The 19,397-nt window shown below is 38.0% G+C and overlaps 1 protein-coding gene across 1 annotated transcript in view; it reads left to right on the plus strand.

Moving 5' to 3' along the window:
• Nucleotides 1-2,673: 2,673 nt before the first annotated feature.
• The window catches only part of RNLS (renalase, FAD dependent amine oxidase), a 279,205-nt gene continuing 262,481 nt past the window's right edge, over nucleotides 2,674-19,397 (plus strand). The window contains exons 1-4 of the mRNA XM_061195545.1: nucleotides 2,674-2,926; nucleotides 3,806-3,911; nucleotides 4,519-4,661; nucleotides 12,388-12,546. Of these exons, the coding sequence (XP_061051528.1) occupies nucleotides 2,809-2,926; nucleotides 3,806-3,911; nucleotides 4,519-4,661; nucleotides 12,388-12,546 (526 nt within the window). The 5' untranslated portion in view covers nucleotides 2,674-2,808. The remainder of the gene's footprint in view (nucleotides 2,927-3,805; nucleotides 3,912-4,518; nucleotides 4,662-12,387; nucleotides 12,547-19,397) is intronic.

The following is a 19,397-nucleotide window of genomic DNA, read 5'->3' on the forward strand; positions in this document are numbered from 1 at the left end:
GAAAACTGGACAGCTACATGTAAAGGAATGAGATTGGAACATTTCCTCACACCTTATACAAAAACAAACTCAAAATGGTTTAAAGATCTAAATGTAAGACTTGAAACTATAAAACTCATAGAAGAGAACACAGGCAGACCACTCTTTAACATAAATTGTAGCAATATTTTTTTGGATCTGTCTCCTAAGGCAAAAGAAACACATGCAAAAATAAACAAATGAGGCCAAATTAAATTTATAGGCTTTTGCGCAGCAAATGAAATGATCATTAAAATGAAAAGACAACGTATTGAATGGGACAAAATATTTGCAAATGATATGACCGATAAGTGGTTACTATCCAAAATATATAAACAGCTCATGCAATTTAACATCAGAAAAGCAAACAACCCAATTAAAAAATGGGCAGAAGACCTGAATAGACATTTTTCCAAAGAAGACATACAGATGGCCAATAGACATAAAAATATGCTGGACATTGTTAATCACCAGAGAAATGCAAATTAAAACCACAGTGAGATATCACCTCATACCTGTTGGAATGGCTATCATCAAAAAGTCTACAAATAACAGGTGTTGGTGAGAAAATGGGGAAAAGGGAAAACATGTGCACTGTTGGTGGGAATGTAAATTAGTGCAGCCACCACTGAACACAGTAGGGAAGTTCCTCAAAAATCGAAAAACAGAACTACCATATGATCTAGCAATTTCACTCTTGGGTATTTATTTGAAGAAAACGAGAACACTAATTTGAAAAGATACATGCACCCCAATGTTCATAGTAGAATTATTTGCAAGAGCCAAGACACTGAAGCAACCTAAGTGTCCATCAACAGATGAATGGATAAAGAAGAAGTGCACACAATGAAATATTAGTCATAAAAAAGAAATGAAACTCTGCCATTTGAAGCAATCTGGATGAACCTAGAGCAGGGGTCCCCAACCCCCAGGCTGTGGACTGGTACTGGTCCAAGGCCTGTTAGGAACTGGGCCACACAGCAGGAGGTGAGTGGCGAGTGAGTGAAGCTACATCTGCCGCTCCCTATTGCTCCCCATTGCTCACATTACTGCCTGAACCATCGCTCCCATTACCACCTGAACCATTCCCTCCCTCACCCACCGCCCCATCCGTGGGAAAATTGTCTTCCATGACACCTAGAGCATATTAGGCTTAGTGAAATAAGTCAGACACAGAAAGACAAATACTCTCTGTTATCAGTTACATGTGGAATCTAAAAAATAAAACAAACTAATGAGTATAATAAAACAGAAACAGTATCACAAATATAGGGAAAAACTAGTGGTTACCAGTGGGGAGAGGAAAGGGGGAGTGGTAAGATAGGGGTAGTGGATTAAGGGATACAAATTATTGTGTACCAAATATAAAAGCAACAAGAATATACAGCACAGGGAAATATAGCCATTATCTTGAAATAACTTTAAATGGGATATAATCTATAAAAATATTGAATCACTATGTTGTACATCTGAAACTAATATTGTTAATCAATTATACTTCAATAAAAACTTATCTAAAGACTTTATATAATAAGGTGTGAAGCTTTCATCTTTCATAGGCTCCAAAAATTTACTATTTGTATTTTGTCTTGTATATTTTGAACATAATTTGTAAATGATTATGTATTCGATGTTTTTCTCTTCAGTTCCATTTTTACGTTCAGTTTTATTTTTATGCTTAGGAATGTCTTGTTAGGTTACATATGTTCGTCTGTATCTTCTAGTTCTATTATCTTTTATTAGATATATGTAATATTAATCTATCACCAACTTGATGTCTGGTAATTGCTTCATGATGTGTACATAAAGTAAAACTTCTAATTTTTAATGTTTTCGTTGTAATTGGCTACCGCTGTCAACTTTCTTATAATTCTGATAGCTATTCAAGTTTCTCTGGTTTCCAGGTAATAATTTATCTGCAATTCAGAGTAACTTAATTTTTTATTTTTTAATAGTTCAGTCTTATCCTTGCTTTTTATTGTTTCCTTGAGAACCTCCAGGGCAATGTTAGAAAAAACAAACAAACAAAAGACTAGTGGTAATGGCATGAATCCTTGTCTTGTCCCTTATAGCATTTGGAATGTGTCTTGACATAAAACTTAGTATCTACTGAAGAGATGAGTGATCTAAAATTTTCTGGTGAACCAAGTATCTTTAATTTTCATCAATTTGGAATGTAGAATTTTTTGGCCCCCTTTCACAGATGGAGAAATTGAGGTTCAAAAAGGTTATATCCCTTACACAAAGCCCGAGGGCTAGTTTAAGAAAATCTCTCCAAAACTCTTTTCCTATTGTGTGAATAGTGGCCATTAAGGTCTTTGAAAAAAGCTGGCTCTGGCATCGCTGGTAAGTTCCTTTCAGACTTAGAATACTAAGCTAGCAAAGGTTCCAGCAAGGCATAGTTACCCTAGTAAGTTACCTTGGGCTGGGTCTCCGCAGTAGTCAACACCAGACCCGTGGCGAGGCGGGGTCTCACACTCTAACCTACATGATTTACAGGTTCTGGGGGGCGAGGGGCAGGCTGGAATTCACAGCTTATCGGATGGGGCCAGCCTGTCTTGGAAGCCAGCTCCTGGCCCTCGAACCAAGGGGAAGGCCAAGGTTTGCTGGTCTTCAGCGCTGATCATCCCCTCAGCCCCGGTCGCCTCCTCTCCGCCCCCTGCAGGCCAGCCGAGGAACTGCTCAGGGGCCGGGTGGGGCCCAGAGCGCGGAGCCGACATCTCTAACCCGCGGGGCTTTGGCGGTTCCACCGACTGCAGGGCGGCCACCCCGCCGCGGAGACAGCGGGCCATGGCGCGGGTGCTGATCGTCGGCGCCGGGCTGACGGGAAGCCTGTGCGCAGCGCTGCTGAGGAAGGCGGCGGCCCGTCCTTTGCACCTCGCTGTGTGGGACAAGGCTGGGGACTCAGGTGGGTCGTCTCCCGGCCGAAACGGGGGGAAAAGAAGCCGGCGGGGACCATGGCTTCTGAGGTGGCCTGGGCCCTACCGGAGTAAGTCTGTGAAGAAAATCCAGGAGCTCGGCGGGCGCCTGGTCACGTGATCGGAGACTTCCGGCGCCCGTAAGGCCTGAGAGGGCGCGCGGGTGGAAGCGGCGACCCCGGCTGGGCTGGGGGGCGGGGCGGGAGTGCCGAGAGCACTTCAGAGGGCGGCCTGAGCGGCCTGGGAGAGGTCCTGACTGGAGTTTGCAAAGCTTGGGCCTGCCGCTGCCGCTAAGAAGTGGATTTTTTCCTCGGCCGCTCTGTGCCTTGGAGGCTTATCTCTAGATTATGAGAATCCTCAAGTGCCCATTGACCAAGACTTTACGAAGATCTAGTTGACAGAATCCTGTCACTCTCCTAAAATCTGACTGCAAGAGGGAAAGCATTCGTTGATTCGTTCATTCTGACATTTCTTTCATTATTTTGTTTTCTTTTGTCCGTTCGTTCATTCCTGTTATTCAGATCGGTAAATAGATGCCTCAGTCACAGTGCTGAAGGGTGGCGCATTATTCATGGGTTCTTTTAAAAAAATATCTCACACTCAGTGACCAAACTGTCTCTTAATTACTTCCTGACAATGTTAGATGACAAAATCTTCAGTATAAAAAAACGTTTTCTAGATGTCTGTAATCTGGAGAAAACAGAATATTTAAAAATATATTAATTATTATGAAAGTAAAAAAAAAAATTGTAAAAATGTTTCCTAAAACAGTTCCAAGTAATCTATTTGTGGTAACCTGGGGTGAATAGCGTCAACTGCAAATGGTTCATTCTAATGCGCTAAGACATTTTCCTGGGGACTAATTCAAGGGGGAAGAATGACCACAGCCAGCAGTCCTCATAATCTACAGAGCACAGTGGACTTGGGTGCCCAGTACATCACCTGCACTCCTCATTATGCCAAAAAACACCAGAGGTGAGTTAGTTGAAAGGGGGTGGAATCAGTCTTACTGGTTGTAGGATGTAAAAAGATACAAATCATCCATTTTTAGCAGGGTTAAACTTTGACTCTTGTAATATAGTGAAATTATATTATCATCATTGATCGTATTAGCAGTAAAAGGTTAACCTGAGTAAAGTGGGAAAACTGTAATACATACCTCATCCAACTGTTGTGACCATCAGATGAGATGTTACATGGAACATAGTAAGGGCTCAATAAATAAGAGTTCGTATGTTGGTGTTGAGGAAGAGGACAGATAGCTGTGATGGAAGTCAATCTTAACCAGATTTAAAACTGGTGTATTGAATACCTTTCTTTTTATTCTCACTGACTTTAATTCTGAAATATATGAGAAAACAGACCTTTGACTAAGATTAGCAAAAGACTATGGATTCTCAAAACATTTCCGTTCTTCACATGAATTATAGTTTTTATTAACACAAAACATATGTTGAGTTGTTCATAGGAAGATTTCTAGTTATTATTTAGGATTGTAATCTCTAAGAATTATTGGAAGAGAATATAGTATTTAGAGCTAAGTATAGCATATAGTTATGTTATACATATTGATTTATTTCAGTTTTTATGATGAACTGTTAGCCTGTGGTGTTTTGAAGCCTCTGACCTCTCCTATTGAAGGAATGGTGATAAAAGAAGGAGATTGTAACTTTGTGGCGCCTCACGGAGTTTCTTCAATTATTAACCATTACTTGAAAGAATCAGGTGAGAATAGAATTTTTTCTGCCTTCTTTTAAAGTTAGCATTTTAAAATAAAAGTTATACACATAATTAAATATTAATGCTGTAAAGAAAGTTATAAAATAAAGTAAATGTTCTCCTACTCACCACTCAATAGCTAGTTGTCTTCCCCTAAAGTAATCATTGTTTCCACTATATGCTTCCAGAAAAATGTTTATGCATCTATCTATTGTTCTACGTGGCTGTCTCTATTTACCTATTCATATATTTGTATATATTCTTTTTTAAAACATAGATGAGATTATTTTACATAAGCCATTCTATACTTTTCTCATCTATGTTTATAATAAATCAATCTCTATCTCTATCTATGTCTATATATATCCTATTGATTCTATTTCTCTGGAGATTCCTGACTAATGCATAATCATAGGGTGAATCATATCTTGGGTCTGTTTTCATATCAGCGAATTCAGTGTGCTTCATTCCTTTCAATGCCTGTTCGGTATTACATGGTATGTGTGTATTGTTATTTAGTTAACTGTTAACTTTCTGGTAAGTATGTGGATTGTTTGGGGGGGGGTGAGGGGTTGTTTTGGTTTATGCTAATACAAATATTACTGCAATGTTTAACCCTGACATACTTTTGAAAGCATATCTGTAGGATCAGTTCCTTGCAGTACAGTAGGTGTGTCAATGGTACGTGCATTTTTTATTTAACTAGGTTGTGCCATCTCTTCCTCTTAAAGAATATCTCATCAATAGTGAAGGAGAACGTCTCTTTCCACACAACCTGATATTATGGAAATTTAAAAATTTTGCCCATGTGATGGGTTACAATGATATCTTCTTGTGTTTTGATTTGCATTTACTTAATTATGACTGAGTTTATGCATCTTTGTTTTGCTAACCAAGTCTGTGCTTTTTTTTCTTGTGAATGTCTTATTCATAACCTTTGCCCATTTTCTATGAGGATTTTCATTTGTTCTTTATATTTATTATAAGTGTTTTAAAATGGATTTTTTTGAAAAAGATGATAAATAATCTTGGATGATAAATGATTTATTTTTTAAAACAGAAATAGGCTTCTTGATGAATCATAAATAATTGCCCAACTGAAGATCACTGAGGAAAGGTATAAGGCTGAGTACTTGTTTTGTTTCATAAGCTATTTCTAGAATAGTTAACTGTTTTGGTCTCCTTCATCAAATATTACTAATTGGGAACCCTGAGAATCCTTGATACTGGGCATGGGAGGGGCCAGTGAGATTGAATATACAACATGAGGACATAGTAAATACCATTCTGGGTGAGGCCATTTCTCCAACTAGGATTTAGTCTATGATGGTGTATTCATCAGGATTTTCCAGAAAAACAGAATCAAGAGGATATATATATATATATATAAAGATTTATCATATAGAATTAGCTTATGTGATTTTGGAGGCTCGCAAGTCTGAAGATCTGCTGGAGACCCAGGAGAGGTGTTGGTTTAGTTTCAGTCCAAAAGCCTGAGACCCCAGAGAGCTAAAGGTACAGTTCCAGTACAAAGGCTGGTGAGCTTGAGACCCAGGAAGAGCTGATGTTTCAGTTCAAGTCTGAAGGCAGGAGAATAAAACAATGTCCCAGTTCGAAGGCTTTCAGACAGGAAGACTTCTTTACTCCTGGGAGGGTCAGCCTTTCTGTTTTATTCAGGCCTTTGATTGATTGGATGATACCCATCTATGTTAGGGAGGGCAACCTGCTTTACTCAGTCTGCCAATTTAAATATTAATCTCTTCTAAAAACACCCTCACAGACATACCCATAATAATGTTTGCCAAATATATGGGAACCCCCATGACTCAGTCAAGTTGACACATAAAATTAACCATCACAGATGGTGTCACCATTTGGACATTTTGTAGAATGTCACCATCAGCTTCATATATTGCCACCATACAACTTTAAAAAAAATCTCATTTCCATCATGATTTTTACCTAACCCAAATTAGATGTGCATACTTACTAAAATTTCCAAGTACTTACTAATTGTATTATATATCTAGCCATCCATGCATACATACATCCATTCATTCAATAAACATTTACTGAGTGCTTACTATATACTGTTTTAGGCACTAATGATACATGAACCAAAGTCCCTGCCTCATATAGCTGAGGGACAGTCCTTGAATACATTGTACCTACATCCTTTTGTGTTAGGTGTTTGGGGGAATATATGCTTTATTTTCCAATTTTGCTTTGGAAACTCTTGGCAGAAGAGGTCATATTTAATTATTTGTAGCTCAAACAGAATCTAATAGTACCTTGTACATAGTAGGTAGGTATAGTGATATAGATTTAGATTTCTAATATATATAAATATACATATATTTATTCATTCTAATTTAGCCAATTCTTAGTAAAAACCTATTTATTCTTTCAATTTGTACAGTCTCTTGAGAGTGTGAGTACTTTAGATTTTCTTATCACTATGTAAAATATTTATTTCAAAAGTAACTTTTAAAAAAGAATTATATACTACTGGTAGAAAATTTGGAAAATACAGAAAAATAGCAGGGGAAAGTGTCACTATAATATATAAATCAACAATAAGTCCATTTTTTGACATACTTTCTGCTTTTTTTAAAAATGAATTTTTATATAATTGAGTTCAAGGTCTACATATTTTGAGTATATATAAACTTTTTCTTAGTTTATTTAAATATTATCTTTGTACTGCTTCAAGAGGTCTTTCCACCCTCTACCCAGATCCATTATTAGAGGTTTTGTAGACCCTATCTATACCATTTAAAATTTTATAATTATATCCATTTAAGCATTCTTTAAACTTCTTGAAAGCTTTCTATCCTATAAATGGTTTCTATCTTATTTTGGTTGTTTCCACAATATAAGTCAAGAGAGTCCCTGTAATCAGAATGACCTGGATTCAAATTCACATTCTACCACCATTTCCTAGCTATGTAATATTAGGAAAGTTTTAAAATCTATACCTTGGTTCTTTTATTGGAAAAATGAGAGCAATAACAGTACCTACTACTAAGTTTTGTGAGGGATAAAGGATATAATGCACTCATTGTCAATTTAAGCAAATAATAGGCCATGTACATAGGAATCTCTTGATAAATATTAGTTTAAAAAATAGTCTACTTGAATGAAGCTGACCTTTGCATGTGCTCAGCGCATAAGAACCCAAATTGCCAAGTCATTCCAAAAAATACTCTACGTTTTGGGATCAGTTAAGTTCACAACCCCACAGTCTGATGGTCCAACCAGTTTTATTTAGTTTGGGACTAGACTTCCAGGGAAATTATCTGTATTGGGTATGTCTAATCAGGTATGCTTTAGAATAGGTTCAACTCTCTAAAGCCAGTATTTAAGTAGACCAGTTTCCCAGAATAAGTAGTAAAGGGCAGGAGGAAATAGGCACATGCCTCTTCACCTTATGTTCTGTTCTCATTTATTGTCTCATGTGTTCACATTAAGCTTATTACAGAGAAAACTGTGTTTATTGACATCAGTTTTACCTACTGCCTGTCTTCCCAGTTAATACAATCTTCTTGAGTAAGTAAAATGTGATTTTTCTGTTGTTTTACTTTTTTGGTTGTCACTGTTGGGGGTGGGAGAAATTCAAAAGAACAAAAGCTACTCTATCATTTGTTAAGTGCTATTTATCTGATACTATGTTAAGCACTTAACATACATCATTTCTAATTCTCATATAGCCATACAAGGTGGTTATCATTCTCCCCATGTGCTAATGAGAAAAATGAGACTCCGGGAGGTTAAGTACTTTGCTTATGGTGGCTTAACTAGTAAGTAAGAGACCAGCACTCTCTTTAAGCGGACCCTGTTGTCATTTCCTTTTAATGATCCCATGGAGGACAATGAAAGGGTCTCATACCTCCGATTTAACATCTTTTCCTTTCCAGGTTTTCCCCTACAGTATGAGAGACTGCTCCCATCCTACCCTGGTTCTACATGTCAATGGACACCTGGCTCAAGAGAACAAACTCATAGAGCCCTTCCCCTAGTCCCCCTCTTTCATTGGTTAGTCCCTGCCCCAGGGGGAAGGGGCTACTAAGGAGTAATGCCATTTTCCTTCTTTATGCAAACAGGAAGATCAGTCACCTGCTGGTTCCTGCCTATGACCTTTAGACAGTGATGAGCCAAGTCCTTTTGCTTTTGAATAAGGCCCATGTTATTAAATCATTCATCGGAGGATGAATTTAGCTTCCAGGACAGGGTGAGCATCTTTTATTTGGTTTGGCCTACCATAGGAAGAACTGTTGCTGCATGTATTTGTTTTTATTTTACCGTCTACTTCAAAAGGGACATTGACTAACAATCCAAAGTCAACATGGGCAATGTAACTTGTCAAAGTTGACAGGATTGATTTATTAGAAAAGATGGTTTAATTTGCAGATACTATCAGCTAGTGTGATTTCTTTCTAGTAATATATAATTTTTGTCATTTTCTCCCTTTTTACTTTTGTGTTTACTTTCTTTCTAAAATTGATGTATTGATGTATAAATTGACAGTTAAGGCTGGGCAGTTCTGTTTCAGAATTCCTCCTAGGCGGGTGATCATGGCACTCATCCATAACAGTGTCTTTCAGAGAGAAGGTAGAAGATAGCCCAGGAGCCTTGGTTAAGCACTCTACAGTTTAAGCAGTGCATTTAGTTAGACATTGCTTACATCTCTTCAGGTCTATCTCAGCAGTTCTGAACTGAAACCTTTTGTAGGAAATTATTGGAGGAAAATGAATTTAGATTCTCTCTCTAAAATGGAAGAAGGCAGGGGATACACATTGAATAAATATATAACAGAAACATATTTGCCTTTGTAAAATGGCTAGAACTTCTTTGTGTTCTGATATCTTTGTAGTTATCAGCAGATTTTTTTATTTTTATGAAATATGTGCTGGGGAAATAGTGGTAAATAAAACACATGGACCTTGCCTTTGTTAATACAGAGTGTAGTGGGGGGAAAAGACAAAAACTAATTTCACACACAAAAAAAGGGTACATAATAATGCTAAGAAGAGTGAGAGCCTTATGAGAGAGCTATAATAGGACCTAAACTAACGTGAGTTTGAGAGGAGTGAGGTATGGGAAATGTGTCAGGGAAAGCATCTCTGAGGAGATAATGTTTACATGGGTACCTGAAAGGTGAGCAAGAGTGAACTAGGCCAACAGCTGAGTGGTGAGAATTGCATGCAGTGGGCATATCAAGTTGCAACTCTTCTAAAGTAGGAGGAAGATGGTGCATTTATGGAATGAAAAGGTCATCATGACTGGAGGGTAGTGAATGAGGGAGAAAACAGTAAGAGGTGAAGTTTAAGAGTAAAGCAGGGGCCAGATCATAAGGGGCTTTGTAAGCAATGTTAAGATTTTATACTTTATCCTAAATGCAGTGGGAAACCAATGAAGGATTTTATGCAAGAGAGGGACATGGTCAAATTTACTAAGCTCAGATTGAGAAATATTATGTAGTTCTCTAAGTGTTTAAAAATGGTTTTCCAGAGCCTATAGATTTGGTCATGTGGTCCTTTCAAAAGTTATTAGTTACTTTCACAAGGAAATGCCACTTTCCCAGAAACTGACTCCTAGCAATTGGAAAGGAAAACTTCCTGGTTAGTCAGAGCAGCTATACCATTGCCCCTAACTCTTGGAAAATGCTATTTTTTGAGTGACTTTGCCGGTGGTGGTGTTAGATTTGGGTCTACCTATCTACCCCAGTGGCCTCACACTTTAAAGTACATGGTAACAAACCTGGGGGCTTGTTAAATGCAGGCTACTGGGCCTGATCCCCAGATTCTGATTCGGTAGGCCTGGGTTGGGACCTGAGAATTTGCATTTCTAACAAGTTCCAAGGTGCTGCTGGTGCTGACTGATATACATCTTGCAGAACACTTTGGGACCACTGGGATGTATGTCCAAGACGTTTGACTGGATATGGAGAATTTCTAGTTAGTGGACTTCAATTCTGTTAAACACACACACCTACTCACCACCAAAAACAAAACCAATGTAATGCTGTTTTCAAAGGGAATATTATGTGAAAACACAACTGAATGAAACATATAAAGTCAGTTGACTTAGTTGAGGTCCCAGTCAGGGCCAGGACTAGAGTGAGGCAAGTGAGGGGTGAGACATTCTAAATCAATAGAACAGAGGGAAGTGGAGCCATGCTGGTTGCAGTAAAGGAGATGGTGGGTGTGAATTGAAAGCTCCACTTATTTGTGCCTTCCCAGAGGAGGGGCCTTAGACAAACCCTCAGGCAAGTTGAAGCACTATTTAGAAGCCCTTGCTCTAATCTTTGAGCAGAATGATGCTAATTGCCTCAAAGAGATTGACCCCTTGACCCCTGGGCCTCATTCCTTCTACCATATTTGCATTTGATTTAAAAAATTTGTAATTACTATGTTGTAGAGTTATTCAAGGGAATGTGAAAGATGTAAAGGTATATGAGATCTGGAGACCTGACATGGAGGAGCCCCAGAGAGTATTTTGGGATAGATAAGACACACCTAAAGCATAGAGATACTTTGGATCAATGTCAGAATGAGTGGTAAAGGCAGTGATTGTCGAGATGAGAAGGATCGCATCGAGCTGGAGTAGCCACGGAAAGGAAGCTTCATGGCAAAGGTTGGATTTAAGCTGGATTTTTAGTGGCTAGGAGCACAAGGTGTCCCATGCAGTGATGGACAGGATCTTTCATTGTGCTTTTTCCCCCTTATTCCATTTTTATTTATTTCTTTTCTATTCATGAGGCCAAATAAAAGTAGATTTGCTTTAACATCAAATTTTTCTCACAACTGGAATGTGAGGTAAGTACTAGTATACCAAGGAGAATAAATGATCCAATTATATTTTCCTGTCTTTCAGTTTATGGTTCATAATTCATTCTCTTAAACAAATATTGATTAAATACCTAGTACATGCCAAGTACAATACTTTATATGCTATATATAGAAAAAACAGGCATAATTTGTGGCTTATGGAGCTTACAAATTAAAAGGGAAGAAAATATTAAGCATATAACTACTCAAATAATTATTACAATATCTTTGTGATAAATGCAAATAAGGGAAATGCTACGAGAGGATATTCCAGATTGTATTTCTCTTCATTTTGATTCTTTGTCATAAAGGTAATTGATCCATCGATGAGACTTAGATTTCTCTTCAGAGTTTATTTTTTCAGGTTTAATAGGGAATATTGATACTTTTAATAGGGAATATTGATACTTTTAATAGGTAATATTGCTCTTTCTTGGTATTACTAGAGAGAATTCTTTACAGCTTTACTAAGATGTATACTTGCTCTACAAAGATAATGAACTTTAGAGTCAGGTGGATGTGGATTTAAATCATGGCGTGACATTTCTAAATCTGCTTCCTTATCTGGGAAATGAATTGGTATAATGTATATCAAGTGTTTGGCATAGTCTTGACATACAGTAGATGATTAATAAAAGATATCTATGGTTTCTATTATTATTAATTGTAGTAGTATTATTTTTTTTCCCCAGAGCAGGCGTTGTTAGGGAGGTCCAAGGGTGCCAGAAGGGAGGGATTCCCATTAAATGAGATAGAAAGTAAAGAAAGTGAAGCCCAGGGGCTGTACAAGACGATCTTTACCATTTTATTCATCTGAGTGGATCCAGTTTGTGACTCCTCTCTTCCCTCTCATTCGTATGGAAAATCCTGATTATGTGAATATGATTTTGCTTTTGGAACAGGTGCTGATATCTACTTCAGACAATGTGTGACCCAGATCAACCTGAGAAATGACAAGTGGGAAGTCCTGAGGGAAACAGGCTCCCCTGAGCAGTTTGATATTGTTGTCCTCACGATGCCAGCTCCTCAGATTCTGCAGCTTCAAGGTGACATCGTCAACTGTGAGTCTCAGCCTGCACTGTTTACCTTAGGGAATGGACTCCCTTTGATAGAGCGTGAATTCAGTTTAACTGACTTAGCAAAGGGTATATTAGGGATTCTACTGATTTGCATGTTTTAAAAACTGATACTATGGCCTGGTTCATTATATTAGTCTAGGTCAAATTGAAATCCAGATTTTTAAAAACCCAGTTAAAAATTGAATATTTCTCTTTTTTTCCTTGCCTTTAAGAAGTAAGTATTTTTGATGGAGATGTAGTAGTTTGGCTCAAAAGAAGAACAGTCTCTTTGTGGCCATTCTGGAAAAAAAGAAGGTTTTTATGATATAAGCATTGATTATGTGACAAGCCTGGTAAACCTTACCTTGGATTGTTCTTGAGTGTGAGTCTCATGTTCTTCCCTGATTGTGATTTGTTGACTCACCTTTCACCTGGCTTCTCCCACCTCCTTTTTAAAAAAACAGCTTTGAGACTAATTCACATACCATACAACTCATCCATTTGAAGTGTATGTTTCAATGGTATTTAGTATATCCAACGACATACTGCAACCATTCCCACAGTCAATTTTGGAATATTTTCATCACCTCAGAAAGACACCCCATATCCTAAAGCTCTCACCTCCATCCCTCCATCCCCCATCTCTGCCTCCAACTCTAAGCAAACAGTAATCTATTTTCTGTCTCTATAGATTTCCCTGTTACCTGGATTCTTAAGAAAAGCTTTTCTATAGCTCTGCTTTGTATCTACCTATGCCAGGTTTAACTGATTATTCTCCTCCCTTCATCATGTCTGACTGACCCTGACACATCAGTCATTGATTTCTGGAGGATACCTCATCTTGCCTTGAAGTCCATGAGTTATAACAAAGCAGAGTCTGGTGATGGTGGCAAGGCTTTGGGGATGTGACATGCCTGTAGCTTTTGACTTTGTGGCATGACTGAAGGTGATATTGGATTTGATTGAGAAATAGCCTTTTATGCCACTGTTAGAAAGAAAACTGGTAATGAATATGGTTTATAGATCCTAGATTTAGAACTGTTATAGAGATTGTTCTCTGAGGAAGAATGTAGCTGCATATTACATCTTGAAAGCAGTTTGAGTAACAGTTCTACCATGCAGTAACAGTATATAGCTTCTTTTGTTGTACAGTCTGAGACAGTAATATAGAAAGGATTGGAATATTTATTAGATAGCTATAGGCAAAGTAAAAAACGAATTTCAAAGATCTCTTTCATGAGTCTACCTCTAGTGTGTTGCCAAAGTCACTTTAAAGTAGGATAATTTATTGCCTCGGATTCTGTAATAATTGGATTGATTTTGAGACAGTGTTAAATAACATACTGTAACTTAACTAAAACACAGTTATTGGTTAGTATATTCAGTGGTACTGTAAATTACATATTCCAATTTTTAAAAGCTGCATAGTTTTGTATGTGCAGACCCTTCAATGTTGCATTTTGAAGGTATTTCTCAATATTTGTATTAAATGACATATAAAATATAACACCATGGCATAGACTGAGTCCTAAGATGTTTAAGGGCCTGCTAGTTAATAATTTTATTTAGATCATCTTTATCCTTATTTTTTGAGTAGCTGAACTGTGTTGGTCTGAGAGAGATAACTTAAATTCTTCTACTATTACTGTATTTCTGTCTTTCCTGGGGTTTTGGGAAACAAATTTTGCTTTATGATTTTTTTAATACCACATTATTTGATTCATAATATTTCTTCATTAAAATTTACCCTTTAAGTTCTTTCTTTAGTGTCATTTTCATTTTATTTTGCTTTCATATCATTCTTGACTGATAAATGAGATGCTCATTCTCTTATTTTCATTTGTCTGGTACATCCTTTTTACTTTTAGCCTTTCAGAGATATTTTATTTTAGAAGTACCTCTTCTGTATTTGTTTATCTTTGAGTTGAGTAATTTCATAAAGATATATCTTATTGTTAATAGTTTTGTGTCAGTTTTTCATGAATCGTGTTGTACATTTTGTTTTTGAAGATTCAGCTTTTCCCTTATTTTCAGCTGTTTCCTTCTAATACTTACATGACCATCTATCTATATCTGTTCCATTTATTATGATCTCAGAGTATCTTAAAAAATTCAAAGTATCTCCCTTCCATATCTGCTGTTTGTCTCAACTCACTGTCAGTTTTGGTCTTTGCATTATTTTTTATTTTCTATTTCTAGCCTTCCTCTATGTCACTCATGTAGTTTTCAAGTGGGTTCCTTTTGCTCGCTTCCTTGAGATATTGTTTCAAAGAGGTCATACATTCCTTCACTGTTTTCAGGTCATTGCCTGAGTGTTTGTTGAACTAATCTGCTTCCTGGAAAAATTTTTCTGATATGTATTTTTCATCAGCTCATTTGTTAGGTTCTGTACATTCTGTTGTCTTCCTCCTTTTCTCTGCATAGGTCCCTGTCTAATCATTACTCATCTTTAAATGGGGCCATTTCTGTCAATTTGTGAAGGAAAGTGTTGTCACAGGAGGCCAGACATTTTGGTTAAAGTATATTGAATAAAATTTGTAAATATTTAGCTGTGAACTATTAAATGCTAGTGATCATTAATATATTTATTAACATGGGAAGATTTAAAAATATTTTTAATTTAAAAAAGATAAAAGGATGCATTGCTATTTCTTTTCTATCTACCCAAAATAGTTTAATAACATTGTTTTTGCTTGAAGATGGTTTTCATCTTCTTTGATACAACTTTTTGAACTGTCTTAACTTTAAAAATAAGGGTAGTTTACTCTTACTATAAAAAATGATAATGGTGACACCATTTTAAAAAGTGTATCGTGCTGAAGAGGAAATAGATCTTTTTTCCTTTTCTTTTGTAGTGGTGGGATATGTAGGCTCTTTATGATGAAAAAGTTTAAGAATGATTGACTTAGTACTTTTGACTAAGAGTAAGGATCTTTGGGGGGTTTTACTGGCTCAGTTCAGAATTGGACCTCATGCAAGCAATTCTGTGTTTGCTTCGTTGTTATGAAATAACCCATCTTAGCAGTAAAGGTTTAAAACAGAATGTCCTAACATGACCCTTGAATACCTGTGGGTCTAAAACAAAGGGATTAAAAACATATGATTTCTATTTATCTTATAAATCTCAATAAGGACCTCAGTATGAGGAATTAGTGTCATCTCTCTGTTTCTCGAGAACCTTAAATACACTCTTGCTTGCTTATTAGACATCTTCAGTTTCTGTGAAAGACCTCCATTAACAAAGCTATCTATTGCCATCTAGTGGACGCAGTATATATTGCAGTTCCCCTCCAAATTTTTTTAACTAGAGAGAACTATGAAGATGACCGAAATATAGGCTATAAAACTATCTGTAATATAATTCACAAAACTCCATTCACACAAGGAAATAAATTTAGGTCCATGATAATTAACTTACCCAAAAGTTCATAAGTGACAGAACTAGGGCTGTGCTACATGTCTCACATTCATACAAACTATAAGCAGCCCTGTATCTTTGGCTTTCTTTGTGCTTGTCTTTTCATACTCTCTGTCTCTCTTTTTAAATCATGTCTACCCCTTAGAATCAATATAGTACCATCTCTTACATGAAAGACTTCCCTTTTTTTTTTTTTAATTAATTAATTTATTTTTGGCTGTGTTGGGTCCTCGCTTCTGTGCGAGGGCCCTCTCTAGTTGCGGCGAGCAGGGGCCACTCCGCATCGCGGTGCGCGGGCCTCTCACTATCGCGGCCTCTCTTGTTGCGGAGCACAGGCTCCAGACGCGCAGGCTCAGTCGTTGTGGCTCATGGGCCCAGCCGCTCCGCGGCACGCGGGATCCTCGCAGACCAGGGCTCGAACCCGTGTGCCCTGCATTGGCAGGCGGACTCTCAACCGCTGCACCACCAGGGAAGCCCAAGACTTCCCTTTTGATTACAGTGTGGGCTGGATTTTCCCTTATCCATCCTCCCTTTCCCTATTTTCCTTTTTACAAAAGAAACAGAACTAGTTTTTTTTTGGCAATTACTTATTACACTTACTACATTCTCCCAGTTAGGAGAACAGGGAAGCTTTATGAACTATATAGTGAACCTCTTATGATTCATGATTTGCCATCTGGTTCTATAACAGTGCTACTCTCTATATATTAATATTATAAAGACTAGCTCACTTAATCCTCACAACAATCCTAATTACTATTATTTCCATTCTTGGTGGTGATGCTGAGATGTGAGCCTTAGTAGTGTGACTCCAGAGCCCATACATGTAACCACCGTTATACACGGTGTCAGACTATCCTATTACTGATTGTTTCATGTACTTGTGAGTTCCCACAGTGTCCCGCTAATTTTTGATCACCATGTTTTCCAAACTTGCCTAATGAAGATTGAGAGTTAAAAACACTTAAGGGGCACCTTTGAGAAGATTTTGATTGTTAGGGTTTGGGTCAGGCCCAGGAATCCATATCTTTAACAAGCACCTTATGGGAATTTTTTCCTCCCAGTTAGGCCTGTTTGGGACATTCTGCCTTATCATTATACTCATCAGATTTTATTATGATTCTTATTTTTCAGTAAGTTTCTTTCCCACTAAACCATAAAATCCAGGAGGAAAGGGCTCCTATAGACCACCCCATCCCCACCCAGGATCAAGTACCAAGTTGCATGCAGACCCACACACCACTATTATTGTTCAATCAATTATCTGCCAAATGACTGAGCATCTGTCTTGTTTCCCAACTTGACTATAAGCTCCTAGAATTTAGCTAATCTTAGAGTCTACTGGTCCTGCCTTGGTCCCTGATTCACGGTACTAGGATGAAAGCATGAACCTTGGATGGATCATAGAATTTTAGGACTAGGAGGAACCTTGAGGCTCATTGCTTCTTCCACCCCAATGAGGAATTTAAGACATCATCTGCCCTGTACAAGTTCATACAATTTATTAGGGGCTGGACAGGAGAAAGTATGGTCAAGAAAAAAGGAGGTGCCTTTCAAATATCATTATTGTCTTGATTTCATGTTTCCTACACACTTAAATAGAGCTCTTCATCAACTGTAATGGAACATCTGGGCCTGAAATCCACATACCTGACTTTCCTGCCATAGTTCTTTCATACTCCTGCTAGGAAAGTGGCAGAGGCAGTGGAAAGGATGTGGGATAAACAATGTAAAATAAAACAGGTGGGATGTGGTAAGTGATTATGAGGAATGAGGAGCATGAAAAATTTCTTTTCTCTACATCAGACCGCCTCCTACATGGGGCTCCTCAGGTTTTCTCCCACATGCTTATATTAAAGGAATGCATATTTTTAAAGGTCTCCTAATGAATAATCTTCCTTTATAGTTTGGTATGCTATCTCACATCCCTAAAACCAGAATGCTAATTTTTTTTTCTTATGAAACGAAAGGAAAGAAGGAAGGAATGAAGGAAAGGGAGGGGAGAGGAAGGAAGGAAAAAAAGAAAGAAAGAGAGACAGAGACAGAGGCAGAGAGACACAGAGAGAGGAGACAGACTGGGTCTGGAGCTGGACTCTCCGTGTGAGAGCCACTCCTCCTATCCCCGTGTAGACTCACGTGCATTCCTGCTCTGACCAGATGAATCCATAGAGGTGAGAACCATATTCATCTGAGCAGAAACATGTCAGTATCCCTCCAGGGAGAAAATGTGCTAGTCCTGCCCTACCCTTACCCCATAAAACACTGCTAATTTTGGACCAAAGCCCTCAAGCCCCCTAACATTACTTCAGAAAGCAGACAAATGAGAGCAAAAGTGTGGTCCATGCTGAGCATGTGGCCACAGATCAGGAGTGTTGCCAAAAAGAGAGTTGAGAGAGGCAAGGAGAGTCATCTAGCTGGCCTCCTTTCTTGAGGAATACTGGTCGCCTCTGGGTTCCTTGAATGAACCACACATTCTTCATCTGTGCATTTACTCACAAAGCTCCCGTTGCCTGGAACAATTTGACACATCCTTTGTGTTCTCTGTCCTTCATGGTCCAGCTCTGGGCCTCTGAGTTCTTTGGAGCTTCCTGGGGGCTCTGTGCTTCAGGGAAAGTGTTCAGAACCTTCTCTAGCACTTGGGTTTTATACTACTTATTTAGCGTTGGCTACTGTGTGGAGGGAGTGAAGAACGTAGACTGACAAAGCCAGGATTTGTAACCCAGCTCTGCCACTTACTGTCTGGGTGATTTGGGGCAAGTTGCTTAACCTCTCTGAGCTTCGATTTCCATGTTAATAAAATGAGGATAAATAACATTATCTAACCACATAGCATTACAGTGAAGATTACATGAGATAATCTGAGTAGAGGATTTAGAAGTATTAAAGTTAATGTTCCCAGTAACTTTTTAGTGTTTGTGACTTTTTACCGTTAAGGAAAAGGTCTGAGATGTCTATTTAAAGGGTTGTATGCTTGGTGTTGGGGATTAAACAAAGGTGGCTATTTTATTTTCAGGGTTTTACAAATAGGATACATTACAGACATATTCCTTGTTGTGAAAGAACATGACAACTGCCTTGAAAACTCTACATTAATTAACTTTTAATTAACGAACTTATCACTTTTGTAAGAGGAGTAAGTCATTATCGGAGCTTTTTCACAAGTCAACAGCGACATTTTTATGAAAGCCACCTCTTTTAGAGGGAGGTACAACCTCACTCCCCCCTACACCTCTTCACCCCACATCCCCAAACCTGTACCAGAGTAAGAGAATAAACACCTTGTCATAACATCTACCCCCACCTGCGTGACTTCCATGCACACTGTTCATAGGATCACCCATACCTCTGAGGAAGCATCATTATGGGAATATTTCTTAAGTGTCCCCATGTTCCTGACATTTTTCTAAATGCTACCTCAAGTAAATTTAGAAGATGC

The sequence above is a fragment of the Eubalaena glacialis genome, chromosome 1 (assembly GCF_028564815.1).
Source record: "Eubalaena glacialis isolate mEubGla1 chromosome 1, mEubGla1.1.hap2.+ XY, whole genome shotgun sequence".
Taxonomy (NCBI): Eukaryota; Metazoa; Chordata; class Mammalia; order Artiodactyla; family Balaenidae; genus Eubalaena; species Eubalaena glacialis.